Source organism: Podarcis liolepis (genome assembly GCF_965112155.1).
Source record: "Podarcis liolepis genome assembly, chromosome: 6".
In the NCBI taxonomy this organism is placed as follows: domain Eukaryota; kingdom Metazoa; phylum Chordata; class Lepidosauria; order Squamata; family Lacertidae; genus Podarcis; species Podarcis liolepis.
Genome location: NC_139559.1, coordinates 28518916 through 28543292, shown reverse-complemented (window position 1 = coordinate 28543292; position 24377 = coordinate 28518916). Strand labels below are relative to the sequence as shown.

Here is a 24377-nt window from a genome sequence, read left to right as displayed (position 1 = left end):
CAAGATGAATGCCTCGCAAGACGAAAAACTCGCTAGACAAAAGGGTTTTTCGGTTTTGCGTTGCTTCGCTAGACGAATTTCCCTATGGGCTTGCTTCGCAAGATGAAAACGTCTTGCGCTTTTTTCTTAAAGCCGCTTGAAGAGGCGCAATTGCGACGGACAGTGCTTCGCAAGATGAAAAACATCGCAAGACGAAAAGACTCGCGGAACGAATTATTTTCGTCTTGCGAGGCACCACTGTATTTTTGTTTTTAGTTTACATTTGAGAACAACAGTGGGGGGGAGAGTAATATGCAATGTCTTGATCTAGTTTTATTATCTGTATTTTCAGCGTAGATTAAGAAAGAAACGAGTACCCTGGGCCAAGGAAGAGACAGTGAATATGAATGCATATGAGCCTAAATCTTCTGCTTGGGGGGGGCGGGTCTCCTCACCCCCATGTTTTGCCAATTGTTTTTCAAAGCTAATGATTTGAAAATTACAGTTAATATAACATTTAGGTGAGAAAGGATGGCCTTTTTGTTTATTTTGGTTATGTGTGGGCCTTGCTTTATGATTGGATTGCCGTGGTTTTGCCCAAGAAATGCAACAATAAGCTGAAATGGAACTGCAGCACTATGGAAAGCCAAGATTTCAGTTAAATTATTCAGTAGACGATTACACTGAATCTGCCTGAGTTCTTTCTGCATTAAAATTTGCAATGTTATTTCGCTGGTAGAGCTACTTTGGACAGTAGCACGAGAAAAGTGAAGCTCAGCTTTTCCCCCAGTATAGATGTACATAGCATTATAATCCAGATCCAAAGTTGAACTACATAAATGTATTGTGTCAAAACACAACAGGGGGAACCTGCAACTTGTTGAAATAACTGGCAAGATACCATAGCACTGATGCCACCAAGAGGACACCACTGGGGCAGAGAGGCAAAATCAGAATTATAAAATCTTTCATTAATATGTGCAGAGGAGCCAATATCCTATTAGAACATGTATGCTGGTACAAAGCATTTGACTCACAGGGAACATTTGAGAATGCCTGGGGCTAACCTAACCCATTGTTCTTATTCTGTATTCATCTACTTGAGAAGGAATCATTCAGAGTTGACTAGTACAGTATCAGAAATAAATGCACTGGACACAGAAATATCTTTGCCTCATCTTCTCAGGTGAATACAAAGGTATCATTTCAAGAGCACTCAAACCAGTATGTGTGGCCCTAGCACACAGTGAAGCTGAAACATCCATGACAAATATACATATTGGGAGGTGAAATGCTGGATCAGCCACTGTTTAGCCTTTTTTAAATGAGTCAGGCAGCCTATCCACTTTTTTAAAAAAGCAGCCTGTACACACACACACACACACACACACACACACACACACACACACTTATATCTCTCTGTGTTTATCTTTGCCTTACAAGGGGGAGAGAGGGACAGAAAACATTATTTTAAACTGCAGAACTGTTCGAGAGATTGGAGGAGATGGAGCTAATGATGTCACATATATTAGCCAATAGGCACCCGCCACAGCTAAGATTTTTCTCATTCATCCCATTCAGACTCAAACCTGTGAAACTGCGATTCTTTCTTTGCCTTTTTAGAGAACTTGTCTCAAAACAGAAGTATGTGTATTTACAGAGGAAGGAACCTGCCACCACTGCTCTCAAAACAGCACATTTGTACACAACCAGTGGTTTGCTTCCTGAATGTTCCCAGTGCTTAGTTTAGAAATATCTCTCTGTGCATTAAATGGCTGGAATCAACCATTGACAGGGTGCTGCTGAAATTAAACCTATTCCCTGTGCTCATATTATAATAATGCCTGAGATTCTTTTAACTCAAGTTCATAAGAACAAAACAAAACAACAAAAAAACTAAGGTCTGTATTGTGCCTTTGTCAGCCTTCATTGCTGCATTGGTTTTAGCATAGAAGTGCAGAGGTGTCTATTCAGCAATGGAGAAACCAATAACAAACACTGCTTGTTCCGCTTCAGGGGGAATGATAAAGGGACTGTTTGGGAACATGCACAATGTGTTTTGGAAAAAGCCTTATTTCATGAACAAACCCATCTGGGAGTTGCTATAATATTGTGGCTCCTGCTGCATCCTCACTTCTTGGGTCTTTCACACCAATTATGAAATTGTTGGTTCTTCTGGCTCCGTGAACGAGAGAAAGGACCTCGATTTTGCTCACCGGCTGACCCCTGCTTGTAAAGTACTTGATATCTTCTTCAGGAAACTCACCTGGTGGAGAATTTTAGAAAAGATTAGTTTTATTGAAAGGGTTGGCAGCAGTCCCCATCAAGGTGCTGATCCATGTGCCAACTGGTACACAAGGAAGGCAGATCCCTGGATCTACCCTTTCCCCCCTTATGCAGAGGAATCATGTGCAGTCTTGTGTATGTAGAACATCTGTGTCAACATGTTCACATTTCCTACCTGTAGGATCAAGGCACAAGTGCTTTAAAAGAGTTGTAGGGCTTGGTGTATTAATAAGGGAAGAAAAAAGTTGCTTAGGTACTGTCAGGGAACTGCCATCGCAGTCAGGAGTGGAGGAAGGGCTCCCGAGCAATGCCAGAGAAGGTCCCAGCAGGAAAGGAGGGGACTCAGTGACCGGGGAAGGAAATCAGCGTTACACCAGGGAGAAAGGCGGGCGGAGGCGGGCTTCGGAGGGATGGCTCCAGGACTCTTCGCCAGAGACCAGCGGGGAGAGCATTGGTCCTCCACTGCCCACACCCACCCTGCGCAGAAGACTTCCGCGCAGGGAGGCTAGGCGGAGACTATCCGTCAAGGAACTTTTATGTTGGAAGAAGTTCAGGAAACGCCCACTGACGGATTCTGCCAGTGACTGAGACAGACGCAGAATCAGGACTGTCCAGCCAGGGAAAGGTTTTTTCAGGCAACCTCGCCGAGAGTGGCGGCAACTTATGCACAAGCAACCCCTAATTCCCATTACAGGTACCTAAGCTAAATAATAGGAAAATGGCACAATAAATATGCATTTGACTCCCTTGACCATACAGTTAGGGGTGGTCAAACACCAGCCCATGATTCTGATCTGGCCTGTCAAGTTTTTGCAGGGGGAGGGGGCAGTCACAACCCTATTTACTAGTTGCAACAGCACTGACTAATGAAACGCATTTTCTTTTCCACCTCCATTTAGCACCCAAGTGCCATGATGGGGAGGAAAATACCTTCCCTTTTTCCTCTGTTGATTGTACCTGCCTTTCTGCTGTTGGAGAGCAGATCAAAGTGCTTTACAAACATGAAAGAGAGCTTGGATCTCCCCCAAATTTCTTGCATCAATGCTTAGGAAAACATGGCAGCAGACTGAAGAGCTCTTTCCTGTTTCCAGCGGAAAGGCCATAGCTCAGTGGCAAAGCATTTGCTTTGCTTGCAGAGGGTCTGAGGCTCAATCCCTGGAATATCCAAGTAGGGCTGGGAGAGTCTTTTGCCTGAAATCCTGGAGAGCCGCTACCAGTGAGTTCCAAGTTAGATGGACCAATGGCCTGACTCTGCATAAGACAGATTCCTAGGTTCGTTCTGCCCACATTGCAGAAGAGGAAAGGTGGCTAATGTTGCAGGTAACATAAGCAAAAGTGCAGAAACATTGCTTCCACTTCACCAAAGCACTGGCATACCGTTTCCTTTTCAGCTTCTGCAATGTAGTCAGATACAAAAAGATTCTCCCATCTTATTGCAGCCATACAGTGAGGTTCAACAAACCATGTCAAGATCAGGAAAAATTACAGAGTAATCTTAGATGTCTCGAGGGGAAACCCTCACCCTGTTTCATTGTGTCTGAAATCACAGAAGTGAAATAATAGAAGTCCAGACTTCAAAGATCAGTGATCCATACTTACTGTCAACTTCCAGGATATTAGACTGAAGTTGAGGATGAAGCCGGCCTAGCGAAAGACTCTCACTCAGGTTCTTGTTGTAGGTCAAAACGTTTACTAAAACCTGTTAAAAGATCAGACGAAGCAGATGCTAAGGTTTCTGATGAATTGTTTGTGATGGAATCTTGAGTCTTGTTCAGATACTCAAAGTGAAGGTGCAGAAGCATGGCTGACACACCTGCCTTCCACCTGTTTGTGGGTATGTCTGCATAGTGGCTTATGCTTCTGGACCTCTGCCTATGTATGCATCAGTTATGTGATCTGTACACTAGAAGAAACAGGGTGTATGGATCACAGTATTGGTGTCTGCACCAAATGATCATTCAAGAATATAAGAAGAGCCTGCTGTATCAGACCAATGACCCATCTTCTCCAGCATCCTGTTCTCACAGGGGCCAACCATTCTGCAAACCTGTCCTCCAATGTTTGGGAGTCCAGCTATGCTGAAGAGATGGCATTATAGTCATGATCACACCCTCCACTTATGCATCCACTATGAACTTATTCCCTCTCCCCAAAAAAGATAAGTACTTCTATGCAGTCAAAGCCCTTAAGACCAGTGCTATTTTTCTAGAGAAGGAGGTGCCAGAATTCACCACGAACACCTCCCTTGTTCTCTTATAATGGCAATGGCACCCATCTGAGAGGTGCCAGAACTGAGTTCCAGCGAATTCCAGCTGAAAAAAAGCCCTGCTTAAGACTAATATGGTGGTCACATATTATGAGTGACAGTATTAAGTAGCACAGTTCGAACCACTTTTCACAGTTCAAAGCCAGTTTACGACTTCAGTAAAAGCTGGGCCCAAAAGAACTGTAGTGCCATCCCAAGGCATTTTACTGTCAGAAGCAGAATCAAGATGGCACCTATACCACACGCAAACACACAGGTCAGTGTTTTTTAAAAGCGTTTTTGCATCAACTCAGACATTTGTTCTTGCCTTCATCTATCCCCTCCCCACCACCTGCCCCTGGCAGGGCTGGTCCTGGAAACCCAGTCCTGTCTCCTGGTAAGAAAGAATATTATATTGCAAGCATCCATCAGTGCTCAGAAGACTGACCTGTGTTATGCTGCTCAAAGCTTTGTCGCCACCATTGGCTCCCAAACAAAGGTAAGTCCCACACATCCCTTCTGATGGCCGGACAACAGTGGGTAGCAAGAAAGACAGCGGCCTTTTCCCAGGCTGAATAAAGTTCCTCTGCAGGAAAAATAATTTTGCAAAGCACTATTAAATATACCAATAGGAGCCTTTCCCCCTCAAGCTTCTGTTTCCTTGAATCTCTGAGGTAATAAATACCATTACCCAATTACCAGATAGGTTCAAATCAGTTGAATGTCAGAAGCCTGTTTCAAAGAGCTGGGCAAGATAGCACTTTGAAATGGTATTTGGAAGACATCTTCAGAAACTCTCTCAAAATGCTATTTTGTAAAGCACTTTGAAAGGGCCTTCTGAAGATCTGAATCAGTTGGCTGTTGGATTTTCAGAAGCCCCTTTCAAAGAGCTATTTTGCACAGCTAAGAGGCTTTTACTTGCAGTACACCATGTTTTCAGTTGAGCCATATATGATGTCAGGTATACAGCAAGTGGGAGTTGTTTGGTCAAGATGGCCTCAGGAGCCAAATGGGGAAGCGAAGCAGCCCTAATTAGACTCATGGGCCAGAGTTTCCCCACTCCAGCAACAGGGTATCTTTCACAGCACACACCCAGATAATATCACATCACATTTATCTAACAACATTCACTGCAGGAAATCCAAGGCTCTTTATGGAAAAATATTTATAGTAGACACACATTGGAAAGTCAAGCGGCTCTGAAAACAGGTTAAGAGCTAAACTTGCCAGCCCAGCTCTAAAACCACACATATCATGGCAAATAAAGGACTCCTAGATCTTAATTATCTGACGGATACATGCACTTCATCAATCATTGGAGCCATGCTCACATACACTTACTATTCATTTCACTATTCATGTCAGACAAATTCATAATTTATTACCAAGCCAGAAGATGAATGGTCTTCTGTTTCGTTCGTCCAAGAAAAATCCAGCATCTGACTGTTTAGAAGGATTCCAGAAGAAGTCATTATTCCACTTCCAAATGGCCGGTTCAAGGAACTGGAAACGGACACACACAAAAGTTTGTGAGAATCCAAATCCACAAAGTGATTCACCTGCTGCCCCAGTGCTTATGGTTCTCAGGCTCCTTGTTCTTCCCAGTTCCCTGATACACCCTTGCTGATGTCTGAAACACCTTAGGCAATAAAAAGAGTCCTGAGGGATCAGACCAGAGCTCAGACTAGTCTGGCATCTTTTTTTTCACCAGATGCCTATGGAAAATCCAGCAGTAGGGTATGAGGGCAGTAGCTCTCTCCTGCTGTTGCTTCCCAGCAACTGATATTTGATGTCATGTTGCCACTGGAAATTCATCCATCATGACTATGAGCCGTTGACAAACTGATCATCCATCATTTTGTCTTATCCTCCTTTAAAGCCATCTATGGCTGCATTCACACTGCAGTTTATTCAATTTCCCCAACACTTCCCTAGCTACTAATTTTCACATCATATCCAAATTTCACATGACATAAAAACCACTTTCTGAAATATAGTGGAATATAGTGCTAGTTTCGTGCACCATGTTATTTGCTTTTTAGAACAGAGCTCTCACTCCCAGGTGCCGAATTTTGCTAAAATCCACCTGATTATAAAGCATTTGTTTAAAAAATCTTACTCCCTCTTTCTAAGGGAATGTCCACAGCAGCATTTCATTCCAAACAGGGAAGCTTAGCTCAATTATTTGTGCCAAAAGAGAAATGGACGTGCAAGATCTAAAAAACAAGTGGAGGAGGAGACAAAATGGTCGCCAACCCTTGAAAAACTATTGAAAAATAATCATGGAACAGACTGTGGACACATGCACCATACAAATCCATATTGCCAACAACCAGGGAAAGAGCCCTTAAAATGTGCATGGCTGGAACTTAGCACCTAGACGTCTAGCGTATATAAACTGAACATTTCTCCCATGTATTGGAAAGGATGTATTACTACAGGGACATATCAGAACATGTAGTGGGGGTGTCCAAAAATAGAAAAATTATGGGGGGGGGAGTATTTACAAAAATATATTGGATTACAAGGCAGACAGTCCTCATGACCCCAGGATTGGCTCTACTTAGCCTATATAGTCACAATATATTGCAAATTAGAAATGAAATAGTCATAACACATTTATTAACCGCTACAAGATCAACTATTGCCAGGGCATGGAAATCATTAAAATCATTAACGAAGGACCAATGGTACAATGCAATTTGGCAAACAGCATTATTGGAAAAACTGACACAAAAAATTAAAGGTGGCAGGAGGCCAAAAGAAACAAGATAATTTTTATGCAGTCTAGTGTGACTTTATTGATTACACAAATAATGAGGCATGTGGTAGAACAGTACCCATAGTTTGCAGCACAGTCTGGTGTAGATTTTGTTTTATTTTCCCCCTCCCCTCACTCCCCCTTCCTGTAAATTATAATTGTTGTTGATACAAAATACCTTTTACGTATGGTCACCAATCTAAGCAGTACATCATTTCATATCTGTAATAACTTTAATAGTTTTGGTATATACACTTTGACACAATTTTGTTAATATGTTCAGAAACATTTATCTGAGTGTTTGTTTTATTTTCCATTTTATGTAATTGTTGCATGTCACATGCTGTGATATCAACATAGATATATCTCAAATGCAATCTTGTTAAACTGTGTTGCCCGCCCCAAATGCTTTACCTTACAACTGCAACAATGTAGTCATCAGGTCCCATGACAAGGACCTGGCTTGCAGAGGGTCCACTTTCCATGGAGAAATGTGGAATGCCATGATCAGAGGGGAACGACTGAGAGTCAATCTGCTGTCGCAGGAAATTTGCCTTGGATTTACTGCATTGACAAGAGGGAGGGGGGGGAATTTTTTTTTTAAAAAAAATCATACTGTGATGGGGGAGCAGGGGATTAGAACTGGGGAAATGAGGTATAAAAATCCATTCCAAAATTTTATTTAACAACAAACTAATGAAACAGAAGAAGTATGTTTTATTCTGTTGTGCTTTTTGAATTTTAAATGATGTGTTTTGTCCCATCCGCCTCCTTCACAACTGGTGATGCTGTCCAGAGCTAATGGAAACTGTAGTCCAAAACATCTGGCGAGTACCAGTGTGGGAAAGGTTAGCATATAGCAACATAGAATCATAGAGTTGGAATAGACCACAAGGGCCATCGAGTCCAACCCCCTGCCAAGCAGGAAACACCATCAGAGCACTCCTGACATATGGTTGTCAAGCCTCTGCTTAAAGACCTCCAAAAAAGGAGACTCCACCACACTCCTTGGCAGCAAATTCCACTGTTGAACAGCTCTTACTGTCAGGAAGTTCTTCCTAATGTTTAGGTGGAATCTTCTTTCTTGTAGTTTGGATCCATTGCTCCGTGTCTGCTTCTCTGGAGCAGCAGAAAACAACCTTTCTCCCTCCTCTATGTGACATCCTTTTATATATTTGAACATGGCTATCATATCACCCCTTAACCTCCTCTTCTCCAGGCTAAACATGCCCAGCTCCCTTAGCCGTTCCTCATAATGCATCGTTTCCAGACCATTTTGGTTGCCCTCCTCTGGACACGTTCCAGTTTGTCAGTGTCCTTCTTGAACTGTGGTGCCCAGAACTGGACACAGTACTCCAGGTGAGGTCTGACCAGAGCAGAATACACTATTACTTCCCTTGATCTAGATGCTATACTCCTATTGATGCAGCCCAGAATTGCATTGGCTTTTTTAGCTGCCACGTCACACTGTTGGCTCATGTCAAGTTTGTGGTCAACCAAGACTCCTAGATCCTTTTCACATGTACTGCTCTCAAGCCAGGTGTCACCCATCTAGTATTTGTGCCTCTCATTTTTTTTGCCCAAGTGCAATACTTTACATTTCTCCCTGTTACAACAACCTTCTTCTCCCAAATATGGAGGAGGTAGGTAGCTAAAATGACACCACCACCCCATACAGAAGAGGGAGGCATCAGAAGTGTCGAAGGGACCCCAAAATTTTGCAGAAGTACAAAAAAACTTTTTGGGGGGAGCAATAACCCCAAGGGGTGTTAAACTCCCCCCAAAAAAATCATGTCAGCATGGTCAGTGGGCTCAGAATACTGGCTGGCAGTTAAGAAGAAAAACAGGGTGGGTGGGATGAAGCAACCTGGAAGATGACATGGCCGACTGGCTGGAATCAGGAACAAGGACCCTCCATATGTCAACATCTTGTGGCAAGCCCCACTTCTCTCTCAGGATGCAGAATTCCTCAGCTTCATCCCCCAGTCAATGGCATCATATCACCTGAGTGCTAGTTTTCTGTATCTGTGAAGCTTCTGTTGCCAGGCAACATCAGCTCTCTTAAAGTCTGGCCATCCACAGCAGGTCAGACAGTCTCGGCCTACTCCCCATTGCCCAGAGGACGGAATGACCCAGAAAAAGTCGGCTGCCTCTAAACTAAATGACACAGAATATGTCAACATAAAAAATGATTGTTCATTATGAATCTAGACTTACCTCATCATGTCTTCTACGCTGTGAGAAATGGACACGTCGTAGAAAGGGTCCCCCAAGCTGCTAGCTAGTGCCAAGACGACTTTTAATGTCTACATTGAATAGAAAGGAAGACAAAAGGAGTCACGTTATGAAGTAGCCCACCTATTCCATCTCCATTGAAAGAACGGTGAGAGGTGTATGCTCTCATGGCAAGACAGTGCCACTTCCTTTCTGTCTAAACTTATTGCTCCCTTCTATCTATTATATAGTAATGAGTCAGGCTAGATGAGACAATAGCTACACATTTGGATCCCATGATTGGGATTCTTCCATTCCAGATCATACCCAGCATGGCTTCTGTTAGTTTCGAAAAGAAAGGGGCTGTGATTTGTGTGCTCACATGAACAACATACATTTAAAGCACATGGCTCCCCCCCGTACTTTACGCTTTTAGCATCTTAGGAATTGTAGTTCTTGGAGGGTAAACTGCTATTCACCAGATTCTTTGAAGGAAGCCAGGTGCTTTCATATATATATATTCCAAATTATTACAAATCAAACCAAACTACTTTAATTTAATACAATTTCTTAAAATCGGGTTTCCCGCTCCTGTTGCAAACATATGTCAATCATTTCCTCCCAGAGCTGCATCATTTCCTATTTAGTGTCCAGTGTTCATCCTTCACTTGCCATTAAACCATTCTTCCAGCTGACTGCCTTTTCCTCCTTACAAACAGCGCTTCTGTTACAACTTATAAATAAAAAATCCAGTTCACATGTGTAGTCCTTCATATACATTTTTGTTCCAGACCTGGTGTCCTGAGTTCACTACTATCTTCCATTGTTCAGTTCTTTGCAGTGCTTATCTGGAAGGTACAAGGTCACTTTCCATTCCTTCCGCGGTTTACAGACTAGCATAGGAGCCGCTGCCATAACTAACTAACAGGGTGCACTTCCAGATTCTGCCATTAAAATTCCCCTCTGGAGTTCTTTCTTGGCACACAGTTAAAAGCAATATCTTTTCTCAAATTCAGCCTCTTTTCCACATCTGTTCGGGTGCAGCTCATTCACTCACCCCACCCCCTCCATTCCTCCAACAACACTCCAGTCCAGATAGTCATAGATAAAATCCATGCAGCTTTGATCAAGGGGGGGGGGCACAGCAAAACCATATTAAATTCTTTATTGCACCTAAATCAAAAGCCTCCCCCCCTCTTTTTTGAAGTTTCATACAGAGTAACATAGCAGGGGAGGACAAGAAAATAAAATACAATTTGAAAACCATAAGAAAGCACAAAGCATCTTGTCCACCCCTTTCCTTTCCCAGCTGTTGTAGGGATTCCCAAGCTTCAGAAAAGCATTAAAATGCCTTCAGAAAGCCAGGCCCAGTCCTTTCGGCAACTGATTGATTGCAGCCCATTAGCATATGTCGGTCCAGGAGTGCCTCTTAATTAAAGCCAATAGTCCAGATGAAGGAGGAACCATCCACAAATCATGCCAGTAATGGAGGCTTGTCCATGGCAGGGACACACTCCCAGGTCATTCCCACTCTGCCTTTGAAGTTGACAGACATGGGATTGCGTGGCACTGAGGGATGCAGTGAACTCCCTAGACCCCACTGGGGAGCATTGCGAGGATTTATGCCTCATACCAGTAAATCCTCTTTTCCCCCTGCCTGAACTTCCTTGCAGCCCCCAGAGGGCTATGAAGAACAACCACCATTGATCATAGGTGTGGCCAGAAACCGTAAGCTTTTAATGTGCATTTAAATTTGCTTTAAATGTGCATTTAAATTTGCTTCAAATGTGCATTTAAATTTGCTTTAAATGTGCATTTAAATTTGCTTCAAATGTGCATTTAAATTTGCTTTAAATGTGCATTTAAATTTGCTTTAAATGTGCATTTAAATTTGCTTTAAATATATGGTGTGGGTGTGATTGTTGGGGAGGTGACTTAATCTTTGCCACAAACCCCTACCCTTAATACTGAAGCTGCTGTTTTCTGCTATTTGTTAAACATAGCAGCTGGGGAGGGTATGTGTGACATTTTCAACAGACATGGTCATACGGAGAAAATGTTTTTTTTTCTAAAAAGCCTCTTATCCCTTCTGGATCAGAGCCACATCACCCAGAAGATTGCAGCCACAGAGATAAGAAAAGAAGAGTCGTTACATTGTCTGGAGAGGTCACTTCCTGGTTTGCACAGAGAAGCCATTTTCAATGTAGCCCAGTGATGGAAGTGCACGGCTATATTGAGGTAGCTCCGGGTGTTGACATTTTGGCACCCCTAATAATTTTGCACCTGGGGCAAGTGTCCCTGTGGCCCCCGCCACACTGCATCACTGGTTGCAGCAAAAACAAAGGGAGTTTTGTGGCAACTTAAAAGCAGATAGATTTGTTGTGGCATAAGCATAGACCATATGTTAGGGTATTTATTAGTGTATAGCAGACATAGGCAAACTCGCCCCTCCAGATGTTTTGGGACTACAACTCCCATCATCCCTGACCACTGGTCCTGTTAGCTAGGGATGATGGGAGTTGTAGTCCCCAAAAATCTGGAGGGCCGAGTTTGCCTATGCCTGGTGTGTAGTGAAAAACATGGAAAGCAATGGGCCCAAATGTCCATGAAATGCAAGAAGTCGCATCTGTGACAGTTCTATGTAAAAAGCTTAAATATAGCGCCTGTTCATAACAGCAGTAATAGTTTACAGTTTTGCTATCCTAATTTGATGCCTGTTGTATGTAGTAGAAGAAACCACTGTCTCAATAAGGACTGCACCAACAGAATCAGACTTACTGCTAAATTCTAGTTCTGCAGTTTTCAAGTTCCTTTGTTGAAAAATTGTCTGTCACTAGTTTCTAAAGTCTGCAATTCCTTGGTCAGATTTGGTTCCCTTTATTCTTTTAAAAAATATGGTTGCTGAGCTGCATGTAATACTTATCTATATCCACTTTGTATAAAAACTGGTGCCCCTTTGAAAAGGTGTCACATTCAGAGGCCACTGAACCTGATCACTGTCGTCTGTAATAATGTTCTATGCTACTGGCCAAAGTTCCCATGATATGCAAGATGCATGGTTAAAAGATACGCCACAAGGAGGTGCTTTCAGCTAATACATGTCAACTATTTGCTATGTTTTGCCTTGAGGAAGAGAGATACCAAAAAAATAGCAAACAGCTAGTTCATATTCTTTTCTCTTCCAAAAATCTTGTAGTTTGAATCAGCTGACTGAAGCCTATAATGTCTTCATGCAAAGACCACTAGTTTAATCATTTTCTTTTAACAACAGTGCATTAGAATGCAGCAAGCTTCTGGTATTTTTATGTTACTAAATCCATTCATGCAAATGTACAAAGCCACATTCACACCATACATTTAAAACACTGTGACATCACTTGAAACAGCCACGGCTTTTCCCAAAGAATTCTGGGATTTGTAGTTTGCTAAGGGTGCTGACAGTTGTTAGGAGAGGTATATTCTTCCCTGCCTCAAACTACAATCATCAAAGTTTCCTGCGAAGAAGGATTGATTGTTAAACCACTCTGTGGATTGTGAGGGGAATAAGGGTTTCCTATAAACTCTCTGCACCCTTAACAAATCACAGCTCCCAGCATTCTTTGGGGAAGCCATGGCTGTATATAGTGATATGATACAGATTTAAATGTATGGTGTGAATGTGGCCCAAGGTGGTGATGACCACATTAAGTGCTGAGTATTGTTTTTACTACGGGACGCGGGTGGCACTGTGGGTTAAACCACTGAGCCTAGGACTTGCTGATCAGATGGTCAGTGGTTCGAATCCCTGCGACGGGGTGAGCTGCCATTGCTCGGTCCCAGCTCCTGCCAACCTAGCAGTTCAAAAGCATGTCAAAGTGCAAGTAGATAAATAGGTACCACTCCGGCGGGAAGGTAAACAGCGTTTCCGTGCACTGCTCTGGTTTGCCAGAAATGGCTTAGTCATGCTGGCCACATGACCCGGAAGCTGTACTCCAGCTTCCTCAGCCAATAAAGCAAGATGAGCGCCGCAACCCCAGAGTCGTCCGCGACTGGACCTAATGGTCAGGGGTCCTTTACCTTTTTTGTTTTTACTAGAGATGTTTCCACGGCAGGCTCACTAGAAGAAATTTTAACCAGCAAGTACAAAATAAGGCTTTTAGGACATAACAGATAAAATAAATTGGATTTCAGTTCCAATGAGAATTAACTCAAAACCCATGATGATATAAATTTTGCGTTTCATCCAATGCTAGTCCTATTCAGAGATGATCCATCAAAATAAATTACAATGATTCGCTTAAGAGTATTCATTTCAGTGGATCTACTTTGAGTAAACCTTCTTTGGATTCAACCCTTTGTCACTACATAATAACCCATTCAAGTAACTGTGTTGGTTAATGCTGAATGACAACCATTTACAGTTTCTTTTCCTATATGATTATCCCAAAAGTTCTCAGAGAAGGCACAAGACCACATCACACCATTGCCAGAAACAAAATATTCTGTTAAATGAGTCATACCTCTGTTATCCAGTGGAGAATATTTTCTCTGGCTACCTGACTGGTGATATTGAAACCCTCAAGGATGTTCAGAGCTGTGATCAGGGCAGGACCTACATGTGGAGGTGATGGACTGAGAACAAGGTGGCCTGTTATAGTAAAGGAAGAAGAAAGGTAGGTAGGTATTTCCACCTTTTGTCCAGAATCCATTGAAATGACAGTTCTATGAAGCCAAAGGGCACTTCATGTGCAACATGTCTACTCAGAAATAAGTCTCACTGGGTTCCGTAAGATTGCAACTTTGGACTTCATTTTCCCAAATTCAGTGTGACAGCATCTGATGTGTGGAAAACTCTTTTGAAACAAGCGTTTGAAAAGCTGCTTGTGCGATGGACAGGGATTGGGGCTTCAGATGAAACACTGTCTAGATCTGCAACATGACCTGCTTCATTCAAAAGCAGGACACACAGGTTAAAAAAACTGTCTGGGTTACAACGCTAAAATAAACACAACGATAAATGAATCCATAATGGTCAGGGATGGTGGAAGCTGGATTCCAGAAACGTCCAGAGAGGGTACCATCTTGGCCAGCTCTGTTCTAGAGACTTTCATGCTATTCTATTCCTGTGGGATGTAGAAAATCCAGATTGAATATACAAGGGTATGAGGCAGGGGAAAGTGAGATATTCGTGTGAGTTGGCCTAAAACCATGGATTACTTATTTACAATTCGTGGTGCTTCACAGGTCTTCTTGTCTGCCAGAAAGTTGGGCAGGAAGAAAAATTAGTTATAAAACAAAAACACCCCAGTCTATGCCAGATGTTTAGAAGGCTTGACTTAGCACAACAATTAGTATTTGCATTACAGCAGCACAGGTGAAGTCAAGCCTTGTTTCCTTTTGTGAGGGTTTCATTAGCTACTGTTTTTGGAGGACTATGGGCAGCGGGGGCAGGGGGGTTATATAATTTGATTAAACTTGGGGGAATCAGGGATTGGTCTTGTGGATTTCATTAGGGCCTCCTCCTTTTACCCTGTATTCCGAGCATGATACTAATTAGCAATAAAGTGCAGAAAAATGTATCTGCTTCCTAAACATATTTTTTATAAACTTAAAATTGGGGGGACACTAGGAATCAATTACATGGCATAAAAGATGCCAATCTATGTGTCATAGATGCACCATTTTACCTTGATATACTGTGTGGACTGGATTTTCCACCAAGACAGTGTAGTTACTGAAGTCTTCTTCAGACAAGGTGCCTCCAAAGTTAAGGACCTAGGCATAAAAGGATCACAGCAATGTATTTTCATGCATTATGCCAGTAATATTTGAAATGGACATTTAAGCATGGTTCAGCTGCCTAAAGAATTGCAGCTATTGATGGTTCCCAGTTTTGGGAGGGTCGTGGGCAAGATGCCCTCTGTCTCCCCTCTCTGAGAGGGCCAACCTTTCCACCAATTTCACTGCCACTGTCACAAATTCGCTTGCCTTTTCCCTCTAACCCCAACCTGCACAACCAGAGGGAATGCAAAGCAAGTGGAAGAAGATACTCTCTCTTCTTGTTACTGCTTGCATGCTTGAAGAAGGCAGGACCATGGGCAGCAACAGGGCAAGGAGGAGAAACAGAATGGACTGTGAAGCTCCAAAAGTCATCTGTGGGCTTCTGTAGAGATGTGGGTCTCAGAAGATTCCCAACAATGCTGACTCCTGGTCCTGGCCCTGATTTTTATTCTAGATCAGTGGTTTTCAAAGTCTCTATGTTCAATGAACTCTTTCCACACTAACCTATTTGTTGAAGAACACTGACTTTGCAGATGATTCTGGGGTCTAATCTACGGTCTATGTGTGGGATAATCAGTCTCATATAACCAACATGCTTTATTTGATTATAATTAATGCATGAAGGGGTTAAGACCATAGAGTAAGCTGTCCTGCCAGGCTTAGCTATGGAACTCATCCCCACATAACAGCCTATATTTCCATGCTTTACTTTGCTGCATATTTTGAGATTTTAAATCTCTACTGGGGCTTTCTCAACAAAGAGTACTTGCCCAAACCTGCAACTAGGCATCCAGGGAATTCTCATTTTTATTATACCAAGTATTCTATTTTTTGACCAAAACAAAAATCAACAGTGCACACACTGGTTAGCCCTGCATGTTGGACCTTAGAATACAACCAGCATTCCCCACTGCAAGGGAAGATAAGCTGTGACTGTTTTTCCCTGGGAAATTTGGATGTCACCATTACTAATCTGTAATCCTCATGAAGCTTACAAGGAATCCTGGCCAGAACACAGTTTGAAGCCCACCATTTTCAATTCATTTAAACTTGAATAAGAATCAAATCTTCTTGCATTTCCTTACTTACATCAGACTCTCTAGGACATATTCTGTGGACTACCATGAATATGCTTCATGTTCAGGAGAGTTAAAACATTGTAAATATCAATGTGTTTGGCTTTTAAAATCCAAAATGATACTTGAATCCTGTGTTGTTAGGTACCATCCCTGCATTTTGCTTTTGTGTCTGCAAAGCTAATAGCTTGGGGGCTGGGGATTTAGAGCTGAAAAGCTGTGCATGGGGGAAGGGGCTAAATATTCTGTTGCCCCTAACCAGAACAAAATCAGAATCTCTCCACAATCGTATCCATTTCAGCCTTTTGCTTCAATAATGCTATGGGATCAAGCGTTCCCACACTATTTACCCTAGTGCAGTGCCACCTGCATGTCTTTGACTCAAATGCCCACCGCTTGGTTTCAATGCCAGGTTTTTTATTGCCTCATCTCAGTTCCTTGTGTTCTTACAAGCTTTTGATTCCTAGCGTTTCTTTATTCTATGGCAGCCATTTTATACATTTCGAAAAGGACAGAGCTAGTAAAGTGGGGATTAGTGCAGATTAGTTAAATGTAGATATCTGAATCTCTCTCTCTCTCTCTTGCAATGTCCTTTCGCCTTCCCAGGAAACAAAGAAGAGAGAGGGGAGGGGGAGATTTCCCCTGGGATTTGGCAACCTTCCAAAAAGCCCCTCTCTATGTTTAGCGCTGCTTAGAGTTTTCAGAAGTGCTGGTTAAAAAACCTTATGAGGGTGTGTGTGTGTGTGAGAGAGAGAGAGAGAGAGAGAGAGAGGGAGGGAGAGGCAATGCACTTTTTTCCGTCGTGATTATTAAAAAAACAGGCCGAAGGGACCTGAAAAGTTGAAATCATGTTACATCATCTAAATGCAGTATTTATTTACGCCTTTGGTGTTCATAAGTGGGACCTGCACTGTGAAGTACTCCTGTTCAGTGTCCTGTTACAGGGTACTCCATTCCATCGCCCCTCCTCCCCATTTTCTTTATATCCCCAGTCCAAGTCAGCCAGCCTTCCATGCCTACTGAATATGTTCAGATCTCGTTAAGTAGTTTTGGGATTCACCTTTTTAGGTATCTGTAGTGATTTGGAGTTACTCGTGCATAAACTGTCCCCTTTTGGGAGCTTGGCTGCTTGGTTAAACCGTCTTGACTGCACAGCCCATCTCAGCGTGGCTGCCTCAGTCGCTAGCAGAATCTGTCTGTGGGCGTTTCTTAAACCTTTGCCAGCATAAAAGCTGTTTGACACCCAATCGTCTCCGCCTCTCATTGCACGGGAGTCTCCTGCGCAAGGAGGGCGTGGGTAGTGGAGGACCAGTGCTCTCCCCACTGACTTCCAAGGAAGAATCCCAGAGCCCTTCCACCTCTTCTCCCATTTGCTCTCCTGGCTCCTTGGTGTTACGCTGATTTCCTTCCCCCTCTATCAAGCTGCGTCTCCCCCTAGTGCTGGTACCTTCCTCTGCAGAATCGGAGAGCCTCTCCTTCTCCTGTTGCTCTGATGTCAGTTTCCTGACAGTATCCTTCCCTGTCCACATCCTTTGCAAGGGCACTTCAGGAACACAAGGTATATTGCCTCATACCAAACGATACCTTTGGTCCACCTCACTCTCTTTTCTTTCAATCTTTATAACCAACTAGTATCTACTGATGTTTTTAATTATGTTTTGTGGGTGTTCATGGACTGAAAGCAGCATGTTGAGGACAAGCGTGAACAATTCTGGACTTAGAAAAAAGTATACAGTGGTACCTTGGGTTAAGAACTTAATTAGTTCCGGAGGTCCGTTCTTAACCTGAAACTGTTCTTAACCTGAGGTACCACTTTAGCTAATGGGGCCTCCCACTGCCGCTGCACAATTTCTGTTCCCATCCTGAAGCAAAGTTCTTAACCCGAGGTACTATTTCTGGGTTAGTGGAGTCTGTAACCTGAAGCGTGTGTAACCCAAGGTACCACTGTATTTCTGTACTACAAATGGGTTAGTGTGTCACTGAGACTAAGCTGGCAGCCAGTGTCACCTCTTGTAAGTAAATAGGCAGGCAGAGGCTGGGCTGAGATTAGTGGGACAGCACCCTATTCACCCGAATGGTGCAACCCCCCACTACTTTCTAGGACGTTCTATAATGAGAACAAAACAAAACAATCTGGTATCGATGCCTCTCTGGCATCAAATGCACATAACAATCCACACAGAGAAAAGAATCGGGTTGACTCACCTCTGAAATAATCTCTTGTGTTACATTTCCGCTGTAGAAAGCTGAGACCCCTGCCGACCCAAGCAAGTCAAGAAGAGCAGCCAGGTCTGGTCTTCTCACAAACATGCCAGGCAACAAGGGCTGGCCATCTGGAAGGAAGGTCTCTCTGAATTTATCTGAGTAGTTTTGCTCTTCCTTCATTTCTTTTATAGCCATTGCTACGAGAGAGACAACAGCAGGGTGAGTGGCAATTACCGCAAAAGATGCTCAGATCAACTTTTTTGGGGGGGAAAGGTCTAGGAAGACTGCCCACACAGAAAGAATCTACACCCTGTATATTTTGAACATACCCATGATTAAGGTCTTCAGCAAATAAGGCCCTTCTTCAGAGGTAAAGACCTTGTTGGTGGTGGTGCCTCATTTGCTGAACGGCTTCTGCACATCTACCCACTAATCACCTACTTTGCCAGCATTTATGTGCCAGGTGTTAAGACTGTTCTTTTTGCCAGGTCTTGACTGATAATTGACCAGCTGAACTACCGTACTTTTCTGTCTATAACACACCCCATGTATAAGACGCCCCTTATTTTTGGGGACTCAAATTTAAGAAAATGGGGGAGATGGCACAGAGTTGTTGAGACTACCCAGGGTTGTTGAGCTTCTTTTAGGGGGGTTGCCAAAAATCGCTCACCAACACACATCACAAAATCCAACTCCTGTCTGTCCCATTGCCCTTCCAACTGCTGGAGTGTCAGCCAATCAACAGCAGCCATTGACACAGCAACAAATAACACGCACAACACACAATAGCCGCAGACAGCCACGGCAGCAACCAATCAAACGTCCACCCTATGCACTACCCATGTATAATAATAATAATAATAAATTTTATTTATATCCCGCCCTCCCCAGCCGAAGCCGGGCTCAGGGCGGCTAACAACAATAATCACACAATTAAAAATATTTCATTATAAAAATTAATTAAAATCAGATTGATGGCAACCGATTAAGCAAAATTCTGTGCAGGTTGCCAGAGGAGGGAGTCAGGCTGCGCCCTGACCAAAGGCCTGGCGGAACAACTCTGTCTTGCAGGCCCTGCGGAAAGATGTCAGGTCCCGCAGGGCCCTAGTCTCTTGTGACAGAGCATTCCACCAGATTGGAGCCGCAGCCGAGAAGGCCCTGGCTCTAGTTGAGGCCAGCCTAACCTCTCTGAGGCCTGGGACCTTGAGGATGTTATTATTTGCAGACCGTAGGTTTCTCTGTGGGGCATACCAGGAGAGGCGGTCCCGTAGGTACGAGGGTCCTAGGCCGTATAGGGCTTTAAAGGTTAAAACCAGCACCTTAAACCTGATCCTGTACTCCACCGGGAGCCAGTGCAGCTGGTATAGTACCGGATGAATGTGATCTCGCAGTGAAGACCCCATAAGGAGTCTCGCCGTGGCATTCTGCACCCGCTGGAATTTCTGGGTCAGTCTCAAGGGCAGCCCCACGTAGAGCGAGTTACAATAATCCAGTCTGGAGGTGACCGTCGCATGGATCACCGTGGCTAGGTCAGGGCGAGAGAGATAAGGGGCCAACTGCTTAGCTTGGCGGAGATGAAAAAATGCCGCCTTTGTTATAGCTGTAATCTGCGCCTCCATAGAGAGGGAGGTATCGAAGATTACACCCAAACTCTTAACGGACGGTGCTGGCACTAATTGCACCCCCGCAAGAGATGGGAGTTGGCCCCTCGATCCCATATCATCCCGCCCCAGCCAGAGGACCTCTGTCTTCGAAGGATTTAACTTCAACCGGCTCCCACGTAACCATCCAGCCACAGCTTCCAGACATCTGGTCAGTGTGTCTGGGGCCGAGTCAGGATGGCCATCCATCAACAGATAGAGTTGGGTGTCATCAGCATACTGATGGAAACCCAGCCCAAAACTCCAGACAAGCTGGGCGAGGGGGCGCATAAAGATGTTAAAAAGCATCGGGGAGAGAATTGCACCCTGAGGCACTCCACACACCAAGGAGTGGTGCGATGACAATTCCCCCCCAAGCGCCACCCTCTGTCCCCGACCAGACAACCCCCACTTTTTGTCATGATTTTTACAGGAAAAAACATAATCTTTTACATGGAAAAGTACTGTATGTTGCTCTATGCTGCCTTCTGTTTAGCTGCATTTTGTGTGGTGGCAGTGTTTGGGATTCATCATTTTGCTTTATGATGATATTACTTTAAATGAGAAATGAATAGGCTGAAAAGAGTTTAAACAAATATATATTTGTGCACATGCATGAGTGAAAGAGAATGGAAATATGTGTGTGAGAGTGAGAGATTTTAAGTATATGAGGGTCTCTGCTGTATCCTATATTGCAGGCTACTATGGTATGGTTCATAAATACATTTAGAAATAAGGGCTTTTCCCTGGGCCCAAATGACTGTAAGCAAACATTCCCCATCAGATTTTGCTACCATTGGATCAGGAAAGCAAATCATGGACCAGGTGGAAGATGCTGCCCAGACATTTTTGAGAACTGGACTGGCACAAGCAAATCATGTCTTCAGCCATTTTGTTTCTTAAAGCCCCCATGTAAAAGCACCTGAAAACTACTTCAGTGAGGTGGAGCTTTATGGGGAGAAATGTAATGCTAAAACTTTCCTGTAGCATCCTTTCAGTCCAGTTGTGTGACATGACTCCACACTAGTGGTTGCCAAGGATGCTTCCAGACTGGCTATTTGGGGGTTGGATTCAATCACACACTGGCATCTCATGGCACCCTAAATCACACATCTGGAAAGCTGAGGTCACTACACAAGGAACCAGGGAGGGAAAGAATTGAGAACAAGATTCTTTGGGGCACTTCCACACAGTTGTTATTTTCAGGTGGGATTCAATCACATCCTGGCAAATTTCTCAGGTTGCACAATTATGGTTGACTGCGAGGTATTGGGGAACAATCCTGCTTCCACAAAAAAATCAGCCTTTTGCAATGTGGGAAAGGGCACTGGAAAGTGTGTAATGACACTTGCTTGGACACAATATTGTCTAGCCTTCCCACAGTCAGAATGAATACGCTTTCAGCAGCCAATGTCATCAAATCTCCCAGCAAACAAAGATTAATGCTCATTAAACTGATAACCTGAAAGCACCCTAAGAAAAGATGACATAGAAAAAATGTGGAAGGAGGAACACCTAGTGCATTCAAGTTCTGAACATCATAGCTGAGAACGAACATTCATATATTTCAATGGCACTTTTAAAAAAAGAAAAAGAGGGGGGAAAGTATGCAGGTTTGGGCCTGTAGTCTCAGCCTGCAAAGTCTGAGGAATTTTGCATTTTCTAGGATCAAATCATGTGAGGCAATGTGTACATACAACTTCACTTTGCACCTTTTGTTCCATAAATGCACTCACCTAAATCATGTGTGACATTGAATCCATCCTGGGCCACATCTGCAGCAAGGCCCAGCAACTGTCTCCATGGCAGTCTGGCAAACACAGAAACATGCATGACATGGCAGCTGACAGATAGCTACATAACAGTTAAAGATTGCATGTGTTGCAGGTGAGCTGTCTTTGAAAACGGAATAAATTGCTGTGTGATTGTAGCCCTTGAGTTCCTTACAGGAAAGGCAGGATATAAATGTAACAATAAATAGCACACCTTTATTACATGCATGCATCAGTCCTCCAACTGGAGCTGAACAATGGAATGCCTGAGCAGAGAAAATGTTCATACCTCCCATAAGACTGATGTGCTTCATGGAGTCCTTTGATCATGCCTGGAACACCAACCAGAAGACCTGGCTGGATAAAAGGAGGAACAGAGGGAAGCGTAAAAAGAAAACCAAAAGTGCCAATTGCACTATTGAAGCTGAATCTGTCTTAAATAAATAACATTAAAATAAATAAATCTCCAGATGGAAAGCAAGAAGAGCAATGTATTGAGGAGATGGAAGTTTTTTAATAGTCGCAAGCCCTAATGGGCTCTGGAAGAGGAAAGTGGCGTGGAAGATACCAGAACAGGTAAGTTAAGGGAGAAGAAATTGAGACAGTTACCAACCAACTACCCCCCCCCCCAAACAACAAAGGCTCTCTCGCACCTTTGTTTCCCAAGCCTTCCTAAGGCTCTCTTCTTGGATGCTGAAAGGGGCCGTCTCTCGGAAATCAATTACCCGGCTCTCATTCTTCCTGATGTCATGGACCAGCATTACTCCTCCGCTGCAACAACAGAGTAATACCAGAGTGAAACACACATTGAAAATACTGTAGCTTCAGCAACTATAGAATGACTTCTTCCTAGGCTGTGCTCCAGTACAAACCATTGCTACAGCATCTTAAAGTAAGCACAATTTTAAGCCTCGGCCCAGTATACCTGCAGGAGCGTCTGCACCCACATCGTTCAGCCCAGACACTGAAGTCCAGCTCTGAGGGCGGTTCCCTCATTGTGAGAAGTGAAGCTGCAGGGAGCCAGGCAGAGGGCCTTCTGATGCACCCCATCAGATGTCAAAGAGTTAAACAGCCCTGTATCAGGAAGTTTTTAATATCTGATGTTTTCTTGTATTTTTGCATTCTGTTGGAAACTGCCCACAGTAGCTGGGGCAACCCAGTCAGATGGGCAGGGCACAAACAAACAAACAAACAAACAAACAAACAAACAACTGTTCCATCAGTACATTAAGCAGCTGGACTGGATCCAGCTAAATAGTTCTGCTAGTGCAAAGCCTTTAAGCAGTGCAATGGAACTTCCCCACTGCAAAGCAAGCATCTTTTAAAGCAGTTTTCATTAAAATTGGGGAAGAGACGGGGTGGGGGGGTGGAGAGAGATCTGGGTCCCAGCACAAAAGATCTGGGGTTCAGTCCCCTGGCTACCCTCTAGCAACACCCCTCTTAATCTGTTTGTTAATCCTTTGTGATGGGTATAAGTGACAAAAAAATCAAGGACTTATTACACAGGTAAGTGGTGAGGAAGCCAACAATTAGGTGTGGAGAAACTTAGATCAATATTTTTAAAAGAACTATGGAGAGGCTGTTTTGAATGCAACTGCACAAGTCACATTAGGCAGTTTTGCAGAGAGAGGTACAAAAAGATTGTGTTTTATGCTTGTGCCAAACAATTCAGATATCTTGTGTGCTGGGACCTGTTGGTATAAGCCTGGCAAAGGATAGAATCATTGGGTTGTAGCCAACAAGTTTTACTCAGTAAACCCATTTAAATTAATAAACCTAAGTTAGTCATGTTCATTAATTTCAGTGGGTCTACTCTGAGTAGGACTAGCCACGAATGCAACCCATTCATTCAACCACATGATGTAGAAAAAAGCATTGCTGCTTTTTTAGAGGTGCTGTACCTTTAATAGGTGCAGGACAATGTTATTGGCTTTCCCAGTCTCTTCCTACTGAGAAAGCCCTTCCTCTCTGTGCAGCTGGTGGTGTAAATCAGTGCCTTGGCCTTAGAGGCTTTGTGTTCATCAGCAAGTCCATCACAAAACCAGGTGTGATGCCAGCATAGAATTGTAACCAAAGAACTTTGCCCTTCTGAACCATCCAGTTCCTCCCTCCAGCAGTACATATTTGTGTCGTCACTAGTTGTATAACCAAGGCATAAATCAATGATGCGGACATCCATCTCCACACCCAGTCACCAAAACAAAATGCTAACTTTGTGCCTGGGCGTTGTCAACTCAAGTAGACAACTATTTGTTGTGTGCTCATTGCAGCCTGCTTTGCGTCAACTGTAGACCTGGAAGTGACTTATCCCTGCCATTAATTTTAAAAGCTGTTTCTTGATACTGGACCCTGAAATCTAAGGACCTTTTGAAATCTTTGGGCCACCTGGAATCAGATGAATCAAGTGTTTCTGCGAATAGGAAGTGCACTTCCCTTGTT

The 24377-nt window shown here is 43.4% G+C and overlaps 2 protein-coding genes across 3 annotated transcripts in view; both read right to left on the bottom strand.

The window, feature by feature from the left end:
- LOC310709079 (tigger transposable element-derived protein 1-like) overlaps nt 1–24377 on the bottom strand; it is an 877074-nt gene that overhangs the window by 70704 nt on the left and 781993 nt on the right. The gene's annotated exons all lie outside the window — the stretch shown is intronic.
- GGT7 (gamma-glutamyltransferase 7) overlaps nt 1–24377 on the bottom strand; it is a 45133-nt gene that overhangs the window by 4636 nt on the left and 16120 nt on the right. For both annotated transcript variants that reach the window (XM_083508059.1, XM_083508060.1), the window contains exons 4-15: nt 22592–22709; nt 22228–22295; nt 21903–21976; nt 18527–18723; nt 15152–15239; nt 13985–14112; nt 9489–9577; nt 7686–7835; nt 5896–6013; nt 4959–5096; nt 3865–3964; nt 236–2245 (exon numbers count right to left, since the gene is read on the bottom strand). In XM_083508059.1, the coding sequence (XP_083364185.1) occupies nt 2082–2245; nt 3865–3964; nt 4959–5096; nt 5896–6013; nt 7686–7835; nt 9489–9577; nt 13985–14112; nt 15152–15239; nt 18527–18723; nt 21903–21976; nt 22228–22295; nt 22592–22709 (1432 nt within the window). In that variant the 3' untranslated portion in view covers nt 236–2081. The remainder of the gene's footprint in view (nt 1–235; nt 2246–3864; nt 3965–4958; nt 5097–5895; nt 6014–7685; nt 7836–9488; nt 9578–13984; nt 14113–15151; nt 15240–18526; nt 18724–21902; nt 21977–22227; nt 22296–22591; nt 22710–24377) is intronic.